Source organism: Choristoneura fumiferana, chromosome 11, assembly GCF_025370935.1.
Source record: "Choristoneura fumiferana chromosome 11, NRCan_CFum_1, whole genome shotgun sequence".
NCBI lineage: Eukaryota > Metazoa > Arthropoda > Insecta > Lepidoptera > Tortricidae > Choristoneura > Choristoneura fumiferana.
The window spans coordinates 17,524,903-17,546,274 of NC_133482.1; the positions used below are offsets into that span (position 1 = coordinate 17,524,903).

The 21,372-nt window shown below is 36.0% G+C and overlaps 1 protein-coding gene across 1 annotated transcript in view; it reads right to left on the reverse strand.

Moving 5' to 3' along the window:
- The window catches only part of side-IV (sidestep IV transmembrane protein), a 44,054-nt gene that overhangs the window by 11,338 nt on the left and 11,344 nt on the right, over window positions 1-21,372 (reverse strand). Inside the window, exons 4-12 of the mRNA XM_074094730.1 lie at window positions 18,416-18,619; window positions 17,571-17,722; window positions 15,923-16,064; window positions 14,940-15,070; window positions 12,342-12,501; window positions 9,604-9,760; window positions 8,373-8,512; window positions 7,720-7,856; window positions 4,485-4,650 (exon numbers count right to left, since the gene is read on the reverse strand). Coding sequence (XP_073950831.1) covers window positions 4,485-4,650; window positions 7,720-7,856; window positions 8,373-8,512; window positions 9,604-9,760; window positions 12,342-12,501; window positions 14,940-15,070; window positions 15,923-16,064; window positions 17,571-17,722; window positions 18,416-18,619 — 1,389 coding nt within the window. The remainder of the gene's footprint in view (window positions 1-4,484; window positions 4,651-7,719; window positions 7,857-8,372; window positions 8,513-9,603; window positions 9,761-12,341; window positions 12,502-14,939; window positions 15,071-15,922; window positions 16,065-17,570; window positions 17,723-18,415; window positions 18,620-21,372) is intronic.

Genomic DNA, 21,372 nt, shown 5'->3' on the forward strand with positions numbered 1-21,372 from the left:
ATATCAATTTCTGACCTTCGAAATTCGGAACAAAAAATGTATGGGAAACAAAGGGATCCCGTGACAGGCAATGTCACTTGTGTTCTAGGATGGCGTACATTGATAGCAGTATTTAATTTGTATGAAAAAAAGGAGAATCTAAAGACTCCGTTATTTTTAAAAGTCGCTGAACTAATGTTGTTTAGTTTGACGAGTATGATCTATGTTTTAATTATTTGCTCGTATTACAGGCCACAACCGGCAGATTATTTTGAGCATGGTAACCACTCATCCGGTTTGACCTATCGCCTCTCAAACAGAGGGTCGTGGGTTCAAACCCCGGCTCGCACCTCTGAGTTTTTCGAAATTCATGTGCGGAGTTAAATTTCAAATTTACCACGAGCTTTACGGTGAAGGAAAACATCGTGAGGAAACCTGCACAAACCTGCGAAGCAATTCAATGGTGCGTGTGAAGTTCCCAATCCGCACTGGGCCCGCGTGGGAACTATGGCCCAAGCCCTCTTGTTCTGAGAGGAGGCCTCTGCCCAGCAGTGGGACGTATATAGGCTGGGATGGATGGATGGAACCACTCATCCACTTCTGCTTCTGATTGTACCTCTCTTACACGTAAAACATAATGAATTTAAAAGCAAAACTCTCTCAGTTTAGTAGGCTTCTCTAATTAACGAGTAACAGACAGTCAAACCTTAATGACACTTGAGGTATCCCATTCTTAGGCCTCTAGGTTGGCAACGCATCTGCAATACCCCTGGTGTTGCAGATGTTTATGGGGGTGGTGATCTCTTACCATCAGGAGACCCACTTGCTCGTTTGCCTTCCAGTCAAATAAAAAAAAAAAAAGAATATTTGCCTCAAATTGGTACAGAACTCTGCACTGCGCGTGACGCAACACACACTTGACCGCTATCTGTATATTTTACACAGTTACGGCAACTCATAAAACACTATGAAGATACTGAAAGTCAAAAACGAAACTGTGCATTTATAACTTTGTGCACAGCCAAATAAGGCAGAAAATGTCCGGGCAAAGTCACGTGTTTATTATTGTATGCAGTTCATAATGCAGTCGTCTTCCGGTTTCGTTGAAACTCTAATAAAAGAGAAATAAAAATTCTTTAAATTAAAGTCGTTTGATGTGATATTACGTTTTTTTCCACGGTGGATATTACGGGGTTATTAGGAGCGCGAATGTTTTCCTGACATAAAGATGCTGATATAATGTTTATTTGCTCAAAGTTTAATCGCTACTTGAAATTAAGTTTATTTGCTACCTGTTTTATAATTTGAAAGTGAATTTATCGTACTAGTCAGAAAGAAAGAAAATAAATTTATTTAACGTCATAAAAACATTACAATTGACATAACAATAGAAAAAAAACCACGCTAAATAGCACCCCACTCAGCATAATGCCGCGGCAAGCCATGGCGCTGATTTTCAGTGAGGAACTAATTTAAAACTAACTAACTAAACGAATGATAGCACTCACGCCAACAACTCATGAAAAAAACCGGCCAAGAGCGTGTCGGACACGCCCAGGATAGGGTTCTGTAGACATTACAAAAAAAACAAATAATATTATTCTAAGCTGTATTGTGTACGGAATCTTCCAAGTTTAGGTATGTTTTATACCTTATGCTGCTAACTCTTAAACTACTAATAATTCTCAAGCAATCTTAGCCGTTATAATTTCCTTGTAAATTCGATATATTTACTACCATTCTGAATTTTTCAATTTATTCCACTTAACAGTTTACATTTTAGAGATGGGGGGGATGCTCAATTTTAATGAAAATATGCACTTTTAAGTTTAATATTACGCGAACAGATCACTGAATAGAAAAATTGTCTAAGCAACCCCCCAATAGTTTTAAAACATCTATCAAACGATACCCCACACTATACTATCACGCACACTACACCTACACTATATTATAACCCTAAAAAAATCTCCCCCTATGGGAGGTACCCTAAAAAAAATTTTTATGTTTTTTATTTTACCACTTTGTCGGCGTGACTAATATGTGAGTATATTCATACCAAATTGCAGCTTTCTAGTACTAGGTAACGGCCTCTGAGCTGAGCCGCGGACAGACAGACAGACGGACAGACATTGCGAAACTATAAGGGTTCTTAGTTGACTACAGAAGCCTAAAAAGAGATAAAACAAAAATAAAACTTACTTATTATTAAATTGTATGGCAACCCCGACTTGGACAGTTAGTTAGCCAACAACAAACATTAAAACAATTATTAATAACTGAAATACTAATAAGTTGTGCAATTGAAAATACAAACTGAATATAGATGCACAGAAAAACCAGAAAAATAAGACCATCACTGGGAATCGAACCCAGGACCTCGGTATTCCGTACCGCGTGCTATACCGCTACACCACTGATGACCATCTGCACCTGGGTTCGATTCCCAGTGATGGTGTAGCGGTATAGCACGCGGTACGGAATACCGAGGACCTGGGTTCGATTCCCAGTGATGGTCTTTATTTTTCTGGTTTTCTGTGCATCTATATTTCAGTTTGTATTTTCAATTTAGGTTTTACGGGATGACCGTAAAAGTAAAATTGGAATTGAAGTAAAAAATACAAAAAGATTCCAAAAAAAACAATCTTAAGTTGTGCAATCTTGCACAAATAGTGTTTTTATAAAAAAATATCAACAATTGCACCAAGTATAGCAATAGCTTGATTTAAAGCTATGACTTCGACTACCTGAAGTAGCAATAAACCTACTTCAAGTCAGAAATTGGTTGCCATAACTTTTTAAAGGGTTGTTTTGAGTATAATGGTGGGAAAATAGAGTGCATGTATTTGGACTTCATTACATGGAAATTGGTCAATTGACTTTAAAATGTCGGTGCTTTTCGTGTCAATGGTCTGGCTCATTATTTGGCGTGTGCTAGCGAGCAATGATTTTGAGTGGGATGGTTGGGAATTATGTAGTTGTATTTATTTCATGGTAAAATCATGTACATTATAATAATGGATGATATTATGCATTATTGTATTATTATTGTTTTAATTTTTATTCGCTGTCGGTGTCTACCTAATTGGTGCAAATTCATTCTAAATAAATCGAAAAACGTAGTAACTAGTTGACGTGTAATAAAACCGGCCAAGAGCCTGTCGGACACGCCCAAAATAGGGTTCCGTAGCCATTACGAAAAACTTAAGTAATATTTTTCTAAGGATTTCGTGTTTTATACAGAATTTTCCAAGTTTAGGTATATTTTCTACCTTAGGCTGCTATTTAAGAGTAAAACTACTAATAATTCTCAAGCAAACTTAGCCGTTATAGTTTTCCTTGTAAGATTGATATACTTACTACCATCCTGAATTTTTTCAAATTTTTCCACCTACCGGTTTAGATTTTAGAGGGTCGCTCGATTTCAATGAGAATTTGAACTTTAAAGTTGAATATTTCGCAAAAAAAACTTTACGTCTATGGGACGTACCCTAAAAAAATTTTTTGTTAGTTTTTTATTGAACCATTTTGTCGGCATAGTTTACATATATTGTATATCCGTGCAAAATTACAGCTTTCTAGCATTGATAATCCCTGAGCTAAGCCGCGTACGGACGGACAGACAGACAGACATGGCGAAACTATAAGGGTTCCGTTTTTGCCATTTTGGCTCCGGAACCCTAAAAACTTAAACTACCCAATACAAGAGTAAAGTGACCGTATCATAAAAAAAATCGCATTCGCACCGTAATTAATGCTACTAAACTTATAAATGTGGAAGTTTGTGAAGATGTTTGGATGTTTGTTAGTTTATCACGTCTAAACCGCTGAACCGATTTAGATAAAATTCGGTATACAGATAGTTTGAGTCCCAAGAAAGAACATAGGATAGTTTTTATCCCGGAAAATTGCATACCCGCAGGATAGCAATAAACGAGCGGACGCGATCGGTACGCGGACGTAGTCGTGGGCAACAGCTATATCACGTGCCATATAAATCTGCCTAAAAGTTCATTACTTAATACTCAGTTTTGACGTATTTTTGAGATACATTTTTTATGCGTCGTTTTTACGTTACTCTGGGATTGTGTTCGAATCGCTTAACGGTATAGCGTCTGTTAAATTATTAGAGGGATTATACCTTTATAGTTTTTGTGGTGCTAGTCGTGGCAATGAACTTTTAGGCAAAGTTAGGCGGCGGAACGTATAGATAGTAGTACAATAAAATGAATAAAGAAATCATAGAATACTTACAATAAATTTAAACAAAGCGGGAATGATTAATGATAATTAACTAAATTAAAACTCATACTTTTCAGTAACTGAAAGTAATTCTTCAAAATTAACTTTCCGTAACACCAGCTGTCATCAAGGTCGACTTGTTTAAAAGCAATTGTCAAAAACTTGTTTTAATTGTCCTGTCCTGTTTTGTTTCCGGTGCAGCGAAATGTCAACACCATACTAACGCCATCTAGCGATATTTTCCTCACTGCAAATCGACTCACCAGTAAACTTGGCCTGCCCCTTCAACGTGACAGTCTCTATGGTTGACACATCGCTGCGTCCTTTCGCATTGACTGCGTACAAGTCGATCCGGTAACTGACTCCTGGTGGCAGCCCTCGGATCTCAAAGTACGGCGGCGTCCGGTTTGTGGATACATTGTAGCGTACCTGAGGATGAAATGAAGGTTGGGTTGGTTTTAGACGTTCGCGATATTCACTCACATTTAATTTTATTAGTTGGGACTATTTATTTATAATATTTATAAAAACAAAATGCACAAAAAAGAGCATTTGATAGGCAATAAACTTTATTTACTGTAAGCTAAATACCAGATTTTCTAAATTAAGTATTTTCTAAGAGTAAACAATAGTCAAAACACACGAGTAATATTTACCTCGACGTTTGAACCACATTACATGACACATTACATTATTACATTACATGATTGATGGGGTGACAAATAAAAATGACCAAGTGCGGGTAGTTCGAGATACGAGTGCCGGTACTTTTTGTGATCAAGTGCGGGTAGTTCGAAGGACTCGCGCTGCTAGGCAGACTTGACACCCTACACTTCAGTCTACTCGTGACCACGGCCACTGTAATGCGGTTGAAACGCCGAGGTAAATATTACTCATGTGTTTTAGCGTGATAAGTACCGTTTGTGCTATTTTGATTATGAGTGAAAGTCACGAAAGTTTAAAACCTTCTAAGAGATATGTTTAGAGCAAGATGTTTTATTGAAGAAAAAATGTAAATTTAAAAAATATAAATTTACAGTCAAGGGCAAAGTTATCGACACGGCCAAAGTTACAAAGATAATGTATACACGACTTTATGCTCTTAATATTAAGACCGTGTACACATATTTTTGCAACTTTGGCCTTGTCGATATCTTTGCCCTTGACTGTACAACTGCCAGACATTTTTACTGAATTGGCTCGACATCTAGATTAAAACTAACACAATACTGGATTTCGTTTCAATGCAAATAAAACTGTATTTGCAGTCACATCGCTGTAACACATCGCAGTATTGCCGTCAAAAAACAGTGTTCGGATAGCGTCAGTGTAGCTTCATGTTTTATCGGCTTCGTGGCGATAAAATCTCGGCCATGTCGTTTAAATTTACTATAACAAAATGTTTGCTAACTTTACTTTTGGCCATTTTTGTTGCAGGATTTGTTGTGAAATTTGGAATAAGTAATTGACTATTTTTATCGTCGCAGCCAATTCAATTTGTACATTTTTATTACCCATTGTGAATTACGTATACATTATTTTTATATTAATTTTCTTAAATATGATTTAGTCATTTTTAATATATAAGAGAAATAAATATATAAGAATTTCTCATTTGAAATCATAATATCTAAGCACACTGATTTTCAAGAATCGAAATCGTAAGCTATATTTCAGAAATTTATTTCTTCACTGTAGGATTAAGGGTGAAGACCTAAAAATTACACAACTGATAAGCTGCGTTAGCAAATACCTAGTTAAAATTATATTTTAAAAGCTTTTATTTTAACTTGCAATGTTTGTACCTATGTCTATGTGCGGGTCAAATCTTGCAAGTTAAATTTGCCCCACTTCTAGTGGTCGGATTGTCTTGAAATTTGGCATGTATACACTTATGGAAATTGCGTGACAATACAATAATCTGATAATGACATCCTGGTAGTCCGGCCAGGATCGTCTCAGGACAGACTCTTCAACAGTATGCAAATGTTGTTTGGGTTACAATGCAAGTACAGTCAACAAAAAATACAGTTAGCAGAAAAATCTTGTATGAAAAATTAATTTTTCACCGAAAACTTATTTTCATTACGACACGAAAATTAATCAATATTTAAGGATAATTTTCAAGTCACAATGGAAATAAAAATAGTAATTCTAACTACCTGCGTTAAGGTGTTCAACTTTTTGGTCTTCACTCATAAACGAAAGCTAATTCTATATTTTCTAAATAAAACTCCTTTGCTCCACTTATACGTAGCAGAGTGGTATTGTCTTCTCACAATATAAGTGCAGATGCTGTTGAAATTTAATTAATTTCACAAAGTGAGTAGCATAATGTTGCTAGCTCTTTGAAATTTAATCAAACAGTGATATTATGCAAGAGGCAAACGCTGCAGCTTATCCGAGCTGGGACAAAAAATAATAAAATAATCAAGTCAAGTCTAGTGTAGCAAGGATGACAAAGAATATTACTTGTACCTACCGGTTTATCTGAATATAAAATGCTCAGATTTTAATGGTAGATTAATTTTGTTTCGTTGCATTTCTTTTTACCCGACTGCCCGAAGGAGGGTTATGTTTTTCGAGCGTATGTATGTATGTATGTATGTATGAATATATGTATGTGGGTATGTATGTCCATTTCTTTGGTCCTCGCTGCAGCCTAAACGGCTAAGCGGATTTCATCATATTTGGTATCATTGGATTCGTCATAACTGTCGGAGTAACATGGGCTGTATAGTAATTCAATATGGCGTCCGCGACAAAAAATTTGGCGGTGGAATGAAAAAATATATTTTGTATTGTAACAATATGGGTGTCAAATGAAAGCTAATAATTAGCCCATTCTAAATATATATGAGTTATAATACTTTGGTCTAACGTTTTCATAGAAATATCAAAAAAGTGTAAAATAAAACATTAAATTAAAAAAATCAAAAAACCCGACTACCAAAACTAAAAGGAAGAAAATAAGCCTAGTGGTCTAGAACTCTGTTAAGTAGCTAATTTAAAGTTCAACAGTCGGGACCCATTTAAATCGTGACGCTCAAAAACTCTTAGTAAACTCTTAGGCTTATTTTCTTCCTTTTAGTTTTGGCTGTCGGGTTTTTTGATTACTTTAATTCAATGTTTTTTGTTTATAAATATATTTTATCGTGACTAGAACACATAAAAAAAAAAAATGGTAAGCTGTGATGATGATGATGACACTAGGTACTCGAAATTTCTCAATGTGTTTTTGTCACGAAATGCTCAAACATCGCAAAGTAAAATTTCCAAGTTTGAAAAATGAACGAAAGAAAAAAATCTTTATTCGGGGCAGAACATCAAAAAACCGAATAAAACAAAATCAGTATAATGCGGCCCTTACGGACGGCGCTCGTCTTCCTTTGGGACCATCAGTACTAAATGCATGTAATCGTAAAAGTAGGTATAACTTTTGTAATCCTTTTTGCCAAATTTTGTGTCGCTGGATATAATAATTAAGGACGCACTCACTTTCAAAGACGGCAGCTCCAACAGTTCCATGAGGAAGGTCTGGGGCAGGCCACCATCGAAGTTCTCGACGCACTCGACGTACAACGAGTCTATGCTTTGGTTAGCCACCGTACAGTTTTGCAAATGGAATGGACGACCTGGGAAACGTGAACATCACAGTCAAGACTGAGGGATAAATCCTTCAAGATTAGTAAAGACAGCACAGCATTTCATGCTTAAAGAAATGGGTCAGTCTTTCACTTTTCGACAGATAAAATCAGTAATCCCATATTGTTAAATTAATTAATTCCACTACCTAATTATAAAAGCTTTAGCTTATCTTGTAGGAATTTCGGAAAATACTTTATTTATTTTACAGATTTTAGAGGTTATAGGTAATTATTATATTTGTCTATGATACTTTTCTAAAATTTGGTTTTTTAGTAAAAACTAGCCAAGTTAAATCTTTAAATTGCGTTACATCCTACCCAAAAACTTGGTACAGTCGAGTTTGATCAAAAATATCTGAACATCTTTGCTCACAAGTTTATGAACTCGATTGTACCTATACAAAATAAAATATCTCAATTATTTTGTCGGCGAAGTCAACAACGACGCATATTCTGAATTTGACTCTCATTTCACATTTATGTTTTTGATGGGACCAATCTCACCAGCAGCCACCAACTGGAAGAGACAAGGGTCCTTCTGCTGTCCGACGGCGTTCTTCCCATAGCAAGCCAATGTCCCATACTCCATGTCAGTCGTTGGTGTGTAGTTCAGAGTAGACTTGTGGCCGTTGCTGCTGTACAATCTAAAAACAAAACAGAATTATGAAAAAAACTGGCCAAGTGCGAGTCGGACTCGCGGCACGAAGGGTTCTGTACATACAACATTAGAAATTAGCAAAAAAACACGTTTGTTGTATAAGAGCCCCCCTTAAATATTTATTATATTTTAATTATTTATTTTTAAAGTGTATGTACGTCTAAATATTCTACGAATATTTCAAGTGTCTATCGGTTGCCGTTAACATCGAGTAAAAAACGAGAAAAAAATCACGTTTGTTGTACGGGAGCCCCTCTTAAATATTTATTTTATTCTTTTTTTAGTATTTGTTGTTATAGCGGCCACAGTCATAACTGTCATAATTGTATACAGTATGACAGTTAAGACTGTGGCCGCTTTATCAACAAATACTAAAAAAGAATAAAATAAATATTTAAGGGTTTTTTACTCGATGTTAATAACGGCAACCGATAGACACTTGAAATATTCATAGAATATTGTGAAAATTTATACTGTCTAGCTATCACGGTTCATGAGATACAGCCTGGTGACCGACGGACAGACAGACGGACGGACGGACGGACAACGGAGTCTTAGTAATAGGGTCCCGTTTTTACCCTTTGGGTACGGAACCCCAAAAACTATATTCTTTATCATGAGTGAATGCATCGAAATATCGGAGCTGCTTATAGATGATTGCAGTCTGTATCCTGTAGAAAATACTTCTAAAATAAGCAATCAAGGCAAGATCAGACGTCAAGTTTTAATAATGTCATTGGAATGGTGGATGACCTTAACAGAATCAACGTATTTGAAGAAGATAATAAAATATTGTCGCTTCTTTGAAAAAAACACAAAAATAATCAGTTTGCTTTGGCCCGAGCCAAAATTAAGTAGAATTTCGATGACGGTGACCCTAAAAAAACTATTCTATGGATGACGTCTAATGCGGGCTCTGATATGGCTGGCTAGGCCGAATTCTCTTCTTAATACTCTCCTACATGTGTGACAGAGTTGGCCAGCTGTGTTGGCCATGTGTGTAAGTGTTGGAGGACTTAAGTCAATTAAACGTTGCATAAAGCCAGGCGATTCAGTGTAAATTCGAAATATTCTCACCTTGGTGGTATATCTATTTGTTCTCCGGAGTTATTGAATGTCCAGTGGAAGGAGACCAGTGCTGGGTTAGCGTCCACCGAGCAATGGAGCGACACAGTCTCATGCTTTAGAGCACCGAAGAGTTCTCCGTCTCTTCGTTCTGCACAAACTGGAGCATCTGTTGACAATATTGACAAATTAATCAATAAGTAGAAAGTGATTGTTGATACCAATCCATCTCTTTCCGAAAGTGTCGTCAAATACGACTAAAGGATCTGAAGTCGGCTTTCTATTGTCAACTACGAACTCCGCATTCCAGCTCTGCGGTATGCAAGCCAAGGATGTAGTTTTTAAGTATGATATTTATAATTATCAACCGACTTCAAATAACTCTGTGCTTTTCTGTTATGAAATAAACGAAACAGTATTATAATTGTAAATAAGAAGGAGGTTCTCAATTCGTATGTATGTTTTTTTTTTCTTTTTTTTTGTGTGTCTATTAGGCGATAGTTCCTAATTAAAAATGGACAATAATCCACCTGGGTTTAATTATTTTATAACAAAAATAAATTTGGTTTTAAATATTTTTCAGCACAATTACATTTTTTCAAAATTCACTTTGGATAATATTCATTTTGGTCCTAATTCAAAATGGTTAATTCAAGTGGGCAACTTTCCATTTACACCGAATGACAGTAAATCTCCAACTGACGACCACTCGATCTAGTGTGTATATAGCGATTTCAAAGAAAGAGAATCGGTGCAATTTATAATAAAAAAAATTAGTACATAAATAAATCTTTTAGGAGTTTATTTTAGGCGATCCTTGCGGATTCAAGGGGCCGTGTATCTTAATATTTACCTAAATACTATTTGTAGCACTGAGCACACTATACTATTTGATGTTTAATTTTATTCAGCCTTTTAATGCTCTCTTTTTCTCTCTCTCTCCCTCTCTCTCTCTCCGTCTCATTTTTTTTTTCGAGTCACATAACTATTCAATAAAAATTTAATAAAGAAAATGACCAACTTGAGCTGAAACTTTTCAACTCAAGAAAACTATTAAATTTATTTTTAATCTAGATTGATGGCAACTACGCTAAGTTTACAGAGATAATTACTGTGGAGGCTTTTTAATGAGAAAATTAATATCTCAAGAGACGATGAGGCGGAGTGTGGGTCCCTCATCCGTTTCCAGGTAAATTACATTTGCCCCGGGCATTTCAGTCTGCATTCCGGGACAAAAGATCGGAATAACGCTCAGAAATTTTAAGCCTTTCGCGGGGAAAATTCATGAAGTTTTTAATAACTTATTAAGCTCGGGAAATTGAGTGAAAACTAGTGTGTTGTGGTAAAGAAGGGTGTTAGAATGAAACTGTTAGAGGAACTTGCGAAGTTAAATAAGTATGCAAGGTAATTTTCAAATAAATTTGGAATATTTCGGAAGGTTAGGTAAGATTTCTTAATGCCTAATACTTAATGAAATTTCATGATTATCATTGTTCAAAGCGTACCTTGTCAAAGATTTGACTACTTATATTCTAATCAAAAATTCTGCTGAAAAATCTTTAGTGTGTTTGCAAAAATCTGCCCCAACTATACTTGGGTGACCGAGATGTGAAGGTGAGTTTATTAGTTTTTTCTGCTTACCTTAAGTGAAGAATAGGATTGCCATCAAATTGTGCCTACATACTCATATATTAGAACACCAAAATAACTAATATGATACATTTAATCCTGCAAGAATTTTATATTCCTGAGGGCACGCGGTAAATGAATTATTTGCAGACGATGTCACGGGAACAGCTAGTATTTAAATAAACTTAAAAGGCAGAATAAAAGAAAACTAAGCCGTGCCTGATCGGCATTTGATTCAATGACCTTCGTCCGCTTTGCAAGTCTAAACCCTAAGCCGTAATAATAAATGATTTTAAAAACACTACAAAAACGCGTTTTTTTTAGAGATAAGACCATGCTAGATTGATTGTGTGCGTCCTCTAAAAGCCCTTACTAACCGAAATCGTCGAAATAAATGAAATAAATATACAAAAAATGCTTTTTTGAAGATATTAAATGTTACACGCCAACTAATAAAACACTAATCGCTAAAAACTTCGAAAAACAAACCTATTCTTAAAAATTAAAAACACAACACGATCGTTCCTTATTCAAACGATTCACAACAAACCACTATTCGCTCTCTACACAGTGAAGCTAAAACTCTCACAAAACAAATCCAACATACATCTGACATTCTAAACTCAAACAGTGTCAGTGCTAAGCCTGATCGGATCCTGCACCCAGACTCCGGGATCAGAGATCAGGATTCGTCGACTTAAACTGTCAGCTTGCACATGTGAATGCAAGTGGTTTAATTTCACGTGAATTGGTGGCTTTTGCAGTGTTCTGTAGGGAAACTTTTTTGTGGATGATTTGGTGGATATAAGTTGTTTTCTGAACTAGGTTAATTATCATGATAAAATTTATGACAGCCTAGTCCCAAACTGATCAAAGTTTGTATTTTGTGTACTACTGAACAGATAAATATACTTACATAAATTCAACCCATGTAATAGAGTACTAAGATAATGTGAATATCACTGGCTAGCTGAGCGGCTCCGCTTTTAGCACCTCTGCTTCGCTTAACTACTTCCAAAATATTGATTCGACGGCGCACGATGTTGCAGTGCAACAGAATGTGGTGAAACAGCGAAAGAGAAAGAAATAGAAAGAAAGATTATAGAGATTCAAATACTTACATCGAACCAGTAGCGAGACAGGATTGCTAGTGCCTTTACCCTCGCTGTTGGCCGCCATGCAGGTGTAGTCCCCTGCTGCAGACCGGGTGACTTTCTGGAGGACCAGGCTCTGCGCACTCAGGATCACGCCGTCAGCTTCGTTGTGGAATATCTCCGTGTTCTATCAAATAGACATTTAAGTATAGATAAATATTGTTTTAATCTGGTCAAAATTGCCGAAAAGGAGTGGAGGAAGACGCGAAACCTTGAAAAATGGTGTATACTGTTTTACGCTTATTACCGTATTTACCCTTGTATAGCACCGTTCTGGTAAAAACAGCTGAGCGGAGCGAGGCGAGGTAAATGAAGCGTTTCTATTGGTTCATGAAGAACACATTCCTCGCACTGGTATTTACGTGTATTTTGTTATTTAACGATATAATTATCACAGTACGCGTTTATGTTAACCCTCAGTAATCATCACTTCTAAAGTAAATGCGAAAGTGCGTTTATTTGCTTGTTCTGCTTTTACGCCTTAAATACTAAACGGATTGCCATGGAAACGGTTTGGAAGAGCGGCCTCTTTCAACCGTCGGTCGGTCGGTGTCGGTCGGTGTCTTTTATCCCTATAAAATCACTTGTTCCTGAGGACGCGCGACAAAAGTATTCTTCGCAGACAACATCGCGGGCAACAGTTAGTTTATTGAATTAGTAAATTACATCATTCAAAAACTAAAATTAAAGATTACTAATCTCATTTATTTCTTCCACGTAGCGCTAGCCAAAATATTAACTGAGGTATTTAGTTGAGTTGGTCGTAATCACATCTTATCGCAAAGTAGAAAAGGAATCGATAAAAACTCTTCAAAATAACACCAATCCAAGTAACATACTTGAGAAAACGACGTAGATTATGTCAAAGCTCAAATATTACGATCATTGCAAAAAATAAACAAGTCACTCAAACGTATCTAAAAAAAAATAAGAAAACGAATTCTTGCGACGCTCGTCAGTCGGATCGTCAAAAGAAACAACATTAATTTGGAGAAAAACTTCCCCTTTGAGTTTCATAGAAGGCAATTCTTCGCAGGCGTCTTTTGCTAAGAATTTATGGGCCTCGTAAGACCTTGCGGGAGTGTCATTTTTCCGACGGGATAAATAGGATACTTTTGCTAACGTACGAGTTTGTAATTGAACTTATGATTGGCTAGTAGGAGTAGCATTTGAATTTGTGCAGAAGTTAATTGAACCAATGCTTTATTTTAGCTGTAGGGATTGGTTAAAAGGTTAAAGTTTTATATCTGGAACTTTACCCTTAAATGTAAATTAGACCAATATAAATACGGTCATGTGCGTGATTGCATCTGTTAAAAAATACTAATTGAAAAAGGAAAATATCTGTACTGTTTTGAATTACGGGTAGAGTAGTGGAAAAGTACAGTTCTTATCAATTTTGTCAACTAATTGAATTTTTAATTCAAACTGATATTGTTTTGAGCAAAATTTTATCAAAAATTCGTCTTAGATTTCACATAAAAAACTTCTACATTGCATTGAAGTTTTTATCCATATTACTTTCTTTCTAACATTTCCTCATTCCTCCATTAAAGTACCAATGCTATAACATCATTAGAATCAATCCACTGTCCCAAAGGAATTTAGCTTCACTTATAGGTATTGTTTGAATTGGATTGGTGTCTGAATTCTCTAGGGAGCAAAGCTCTCGATTACAGCTCGGTCAAGTCAAGCGAAAATTCTATTGTCCAGAAAAGCTAGTAATTGTACTGATGGTATAACTATTGAAATGTGTTTAAGCTCCCAAAATAACTGTTTCTGTTAAATGGGCCACTTTAGTCTTGTAAAAGATAATTTTGATGCTTTTGATACTTTCTTTTTATTAATAACATTGCGTTATTGTCTATCAATATCACTAGTTGATGCTTGCGACTTCATTCGAGTGTTTCCGGGATAAAAAGCCACTTATGTAAAACTAGCCGTTACCCACGACATCATCCGCGTAAAATTTCGGTTTTCTTCGGGAGCTATGCAATTTTCCGGGATAAAAACTATCCTATGTTCTTTCTCGGGACTCAAACTATCTGTTTACCGAATTTCATCTAAATCACTTCAGCGGTTTAGACGTGATGAATTAACAAGCAAACAAACAAACAGACACACTTTCGCATTTATTATATTACTGGGATAGTGTAGGTATCTTTCTTTTTAACGAAAGATTGATTTTTAATTTGTCCAGTAATTCCTCAAATAATATATTGTATACGTTTTTTTTTTATTTTGATTATTGGTGTTATAATATCATAATCTTGAGTGTAATTGATTAAACAGAGAAGTACCTAATTGCTTGAAGTCTCAGCTTTTGAATTAAATTTTAGCTGGTATTAAATATGTTGAAGTCCTGATCACTGAAAACTATCGTTTATCAATGTTGGTGATTTAATAACTGGTATAGTCAATTATGGATAAAAAATGTAAAAATTTAAAACAGTATTAATAATCTTCAACCATTTAATAATCATGTCGTCAACATACAAGCCCAACCGAATGTGCACCAAACATCTTAATCTCCCTTAGCCCGCATCTCCAAATCACTCAACTCACCCCATGGAACCAAACGAGCCGATGCACCTTTGGATTGGCCTGCACAGTACACTCGAAGTAGACGTCATCGCCTTCCTTTATCTCGTCTGGATTGAGACTCGAACCCATCTTGAGATTGACTATGGGGACGTCTGCGGACAAAGGGTTAAAGGGTGAAACGGAGCATGCTTCGATAACTGTTCGTTGGCTTAAATAATGCTCAATGCCATGTTAACCCTTTACTGCCGCTGAATTATAATTTAATGTTGAGCTGAAATTTATTTGTACAATTTTACGGGGTATTTTCCTTAACGTTCTTTTATGGCTATAGCTCAATTAATAGAACCTGATTTGCTTTTCCAGGACGCCCAAAACTAAATATTGTTATTATACAGCAGGGTATAAATTGAGGAGCAACTGAAGTACTTTTTGTTGGGCTATCTATTATCATAGTCAATAGAACAAGGCACATCCGAGTACAATATAAATAATTATTTATGAAAGCAGAAATTGAATGTAATGAATCTAATTTACCTTGTACCCCTCAAATTATCGTTAACTATTTTTATGTCACAGGCCTTCAATAATATTGAAAGATGTTAGGCTGTAGTACCCACACGAGCTCAGTGCTAATTGGAAACCTCTCACCACTGAACGCTACGCAAGTTAATGCAGAATTTTTCAAGATATTTTAACTTGCCAAAAAGCTCATGTTAAATTTAAAGTATAATGCACATTAAATTCGGAAACAGTCAGAGGCTAGTGCGGGTCAATCTACTAGGCTATTAAGGGTTGAAATAGTACATACATAGTCCTCCTCCAGATATCTTTGGCATTAACCAGGTCATACATCTATTTTATTGGTGAACATCCTACGCTGCGCTTGCCAATCCGCGGTCTCTACTCGAGAAATTTTTGGCCCAACGGCCATCTCTGTTCTCCGTGCTATATGGCCTGCCCATTGCCACTTCAATCAGATAAAAATATGAACATCATCAACTTACAATGCACATTCAACCGCCATTTGTCTTCTATCGCTGAGTCTGGTATGTGCTTGTTCTCAGCTCGACACATCAGGAACTTGCCGTCGTCTTCCACCGCTGGTACTAGACTGAGGACGCTGAGAGTCTCGTTGTTTTCGGAAAACTGTAAAAAAATAGAGGAATAATTTTATGAAAAAAAATGTGGCACAGTGCGAGTTGAACTCGTTTAACGTGAGTGCTTTACTATGTAGGTATCTATGAAAATCCAGTGTTAGCATCTTATAAGCAGTACGCATTGTAAATTATATTTTTTTATATGGTTACTGACCGACATAACCAAAATCTTTATTGTGTTACGTATTGTGATGAAGATGTTAAAAATACAGACGAAAAAGAATACATTTACAGACTTTTTTTATGCGCTGTGCTATAAAAGTTTTATACCAAATTTAAAATTTCTAGGACAACTGGAAGAACTGGTTATTCGGCAACGGCCTTTTGTATAGAAATTCATATTTAGGTATTTTCATGCTTACGGGCTTAGATACAAAGCGCAAAATGTGCTGAATGTAGTCTCTTATGCATATCATCTAACGTTTCTTCTTCAAAATACTCTGCAACTGTGCTTTAGTTACACATATCTATAAACATACTAGCTCCACTTTTATTCTATTTAAATGAGCTATCAACCCACATTTAAACTCTCAAAAAGTTCAACATCGACCCACATTAGGGGTCGACCCAAAAATTTTTGCGCGAATGATAAAGCTGTTCCCTTCATCTGTGGCGCTATTCACGTTCATTTCCTTTGTGCTTTAATTAATTGATTCTTTTTAGAGGATCGTACCTCAAAAGGCAAAAACGCTCTCTTTGTCTGTCTGTCACAGTCCTTGATGTCTATACTAGCAGGGTATTTTATCTTTGCAGGAAATGTCGTTGCTTCCTTGTTCTACTTAAATTGACTCCAGATGACAAGTTGCGGGATTTTTTACGTTAAAAAGTTAAAGTAAATTAGGGCCAGTACAGACGGATTGCATTCCAGCTGCACCCTAACTGCCAAAACTGCCAATTGCCGACTGCCCATATATTTCAATTGCAGTCAGAGTGCAGTTATACCAACTGCAATCGAACTGCATCGAAAAATGTATGGGCAGTCGGCAGTTGTTAAAGTAAATTTGATTTTATTTAAAGTAGCTTAGACCTTTTTTCTTAATGTTACAGTGAACGACAATTCGCCACTTGCAGCTACCAGTTGCCCGCAACTCTCGCAATGTGAAGCAATCTCGCAATGGGAGGCCTACCAACGCTTCGTCTTCCGGTTCGTAGTCGCCACTCGGAGACTTTTCTCCCCCAATAGTTATCGGTTCTTCTTGTGATGTGGCCCGCCCATTGCCACTTTAACTAGCATTCTTCGAGCTATGTCGGTGATTTTAAAAGTAGCTAAGTTGAAGCCAGGCGAGGGCAATTTTTTGAGGTGTGAGTCACATATTTTCGGTCGCGTAATTTTAGTATCATACATAAGTCTATGTGTACAACTCATTTTGAGTCGCCGTGAGGCACAAACTAGACTTTCTATTATAAATTAAAATGCAGCAGAAACAACGCGAACAAAAATACGCGACTTACGGCTCAAAGAATTATGCTTGTCTGGCTTAACCCTTGAACTTACGTTCTTTGCCATCCGCTTGAGCTGTCGATTGTTCTTCCACCACGTCACGTATGCTTCGGGCCGCGAGCCTGTGGTCTTGCATTCCACCTCATATCGCTTGTCGGCTGACACGTGTTTATCTTTCGTGACTATGGCCACTGTTATTGGTTTCACTGTAACAAAAACAATATTGTATTTATTTATGTTATGAGAGAGGCCTATATCCAACAGTTAACGTTTTACTGCTGATATGATGATAATGATGTTTTTTTTTCATTATTTGTGGATTTGAAACCATTTTAGGTTCCATCGACTTCGCCAGAAATAAGCACAAGGAAGACATTAAATATAAATAATGTAATAACAACCAAAAGATACAAAATGAAAATGTTAAATGTATTGGAGTCCAATACCCGGAATACATTGCACACTTGCACTTACTTAATCAAACAATCACATCAGGTTAGCTAAAGTAAGCTCAAGACTGTATAGGAGTCAAAGTGCAAGATTGATGTACAAGCAAGTTCGCGTTCTTGTAGCTCGGCGATCCATTTCGCTCGTGTGTTATTCGATCAGATTCGCAAACATGTCGCAAGACACGAGCAAAAAAAACTTCGACTAGTCACAAGTATACCAACTTGCTCTAACATGGGACTTTTAGCTCGTCGTTGAATTAAAAGTATGAATTTATGGGTCAACCAAAAGTTATGAGTTGTGACAGTTAATAGCCAATTCTTTCATAACTTATCTCCTAAGTATGCTGGTAGTATGTATATTACAAGCATTTTACTATATCACTATTGTCTCTTGAGTCACCGGAACGTTCGTGAAACGTTTAATTGTATTAATCTGTAGGCAATACTCACAGTTAATGTCCAGTATGAGGACCTTGGTCTGTGGTGGCGCGAGGTTAGTGTTGGCGGCTTGACAGACCAGTCGCGCGTTCAGATGTTGCCGGCCTACATTTGGAAACGTCAGGGTGTTGACTGTCACACCGTCAGCTCGCTGCTCGAACGAGTCGTCTATCACCACGTTTTCGAGGTACCAAGTCACCCAGGGTCTGGGGCGGCCTGTAAACAAGGGAACTGTTAGAGTTTGGTTACTACTTTCCTTATGCCCATTTGTTTGCGGTTTGTTATATAAATTATTTATTTAGTTTAGGAGAATTTTGTGTTAATTTGTAAAATTTTGCCAGAATAGGTATTTAAATAACTTTCAGACAATGATTGGCTTATTGTAGAATGCGCGCTTTGTCTTCATCAGAGCTGAATGGCATTAAAATAAAGGTTTCTAACTTTTTAAAATTATAGATTAGCACTTAAAAGAGTTTTCAACATCTTAACATTCAAGCACTAACATAATTTGACCTAAATAACGAAAACAGTTTTTTACAGGTGTTAACATTCATATTGTTTTTTTTTCTTTTACTGTCGATGGCGATTTACTTAGTAAGAATAAGTTTACAATTTAACACTGAAAGGAGGTTTATTAGCAGTAGGATGGAATAAGTTTATTATGAAGGGTTTAGTTTTCTTTGTAAGTGATCTAAATAAATGGGTGACCTGTCGTTTCGCCGACAAAAATTGGCAGATTTTTCTTTTGGCCGAGCAACTTTTGGTATAATTTCGTTACGCCTATTATTCGTTTGGCCGTGTCGTTGGTAGAAAGAATAACGATATACAGATTTACGTTTAGTCGATAGTTTGTTTCGTTATTGTTTTAGTTAATCAAACAACTGTTCGCCGAAACTCGATAAGCAGAGTTATCACATGGCATCAAGATATAGTTAGGGGCGACAACGAGCGTCAGCGACGAGGAGTGTTAGGTAGAATTGTTACCAGAACCAAACTGCTGGCGTCGTGACTTAGTTTGTTTCGACTTCAATATAAAATAAACACAAATTCGAAAGTGAAAAATTGTTCGACCAAACGTTCAAAATGTGTAGTGATTAATCGGCTAAACGGCTTACTGACTCATAAGCGAACTGAATAGTCTACTAAAGGTTGAATTACGTTAGCCTGCGAAACAATACAATACATCTGCGTACAAATTCATCGGCGAATCATTAGGTAACCAAATAAATGACTAAATGCTACAATAAAATTGACAAAGACAGCCCTTTAACTAAATTTTAATTGACTCGTAACAATTACAATACGTCCTAACCGTATTATCTCTATAACAATACTATACAAAAGTGTATCAAATTGGCTCATTAAAATACTGACATAATGGCGATATAAATAGAACAATACGTTTATGGGAGAACAAAGTGGAACAAAATCGTAATCATGGCACTCGTACCTATTGTGTTGATATTCGATGGAAAATGATAATGCTATTAAATTCAGTAGCTTACGCTAGAGAATAGACAATAATTATAAGTTAGGATGACAATTTCATATCCACCGCATAAAAACTAACAAGACCCTTAAATACTTAATTCGTGAAAAGAAAAACTTACGGAGTACTTTTCCTTGATATTTAATTATAAAATTAGGCTAAAAGTTGGGCTACGATATAATTTTATTTGTTTTCTTTTATTTTTTTTCACCATTTTTGATTGTATTGCATTTTATATCAATCAGGTTTCCACGTGACAGGCTTAGCCTAGTGTGGAACCAACGGAAACCCTTCTTGTAATTTGTTTTTGCTTTTAATAAACCATTTTGATTTTTTGATTATTGTTTTTTTTTATATTGCGTTTTATATTGCAACATTCTTTACACTTACTATACCGGTAGTATACGGTGTAGGTGATATTATTTAAAGGAATATTTTGTAATCCCACAGACTTTTACTATGACAAATACTTATACGTTGTGAATTATTTTCCTTCCGAGGCTATGAATAATCTTTGGCATTTTAACGCACAAAAACACAAAATAACACTTTAAAATACCTCGCGTAAACAACGTCATACTTTGACAGCAATAGACAGATGACATATTTAAATTAAGTGTTACCAGTGCAAGAAATTAGTTCTATTGGTTTGCCGCAATATGGCAAGGTTTTTTATATTCCTGGTCAGGGTTTAACTTAACTTTGACCTGTTTCCAGTTCCCCGATAACTATCACATTGTGACGTTAACGAACTAGCGCACGCAAAAAATACAATTTCCACTTTTCGAACGCCCCGATCAAAATTCGACCGAACTCTAATTCCACTTCAATCATTAATCTTGCTGACAAGTTGTCATTTCGATGCTAAATTGTATTTAGTGTTGTACCTGTTATCGCGATCAGGACACGAAGGACCATCAATATTTGTTTTTAAGGACGGCTGGCTTGTTCAACGACCCATTTTGTATTGGTGATTAGTTTAATTTTGCTGGTTTCCAAGTATGATTTCTTAATAACAATAATATTATTAATTTGTCGTTGATTTTTAAGAAAAAATATAGTCTGACGCAAAAGTATGCCACGTGTTTGTTCAAATTCATTCCTTAACATTAAAACATACATCAAAATCTTTGCTTTTAGCCAATTAACTCCACGTTGAATCGTTGGAACTCTTCAGGGATTCAGTATCTTTAACATAATCCTTACTTATAGCTTAGCTGCCACATGACCCACGTTATCATATTTTATGAGTTTGGGTGGTAAAACGAAAATACTAATAAATATATTTAATTCTTTATAATATCCCATGTCAAAAATGGTTTTATTAATAACAACATTACACATTAGTTAAAAATACTTTTCAATCGGTTAAACGTATTCAGATAAAAAAGCAGACATAAATTTTTCGTTCGTAGTTTTTATTTCGTTTTATCGATGAATCTCAAGTGGCCCTTATTTTCTTTTTAATAGTCGAGATGTT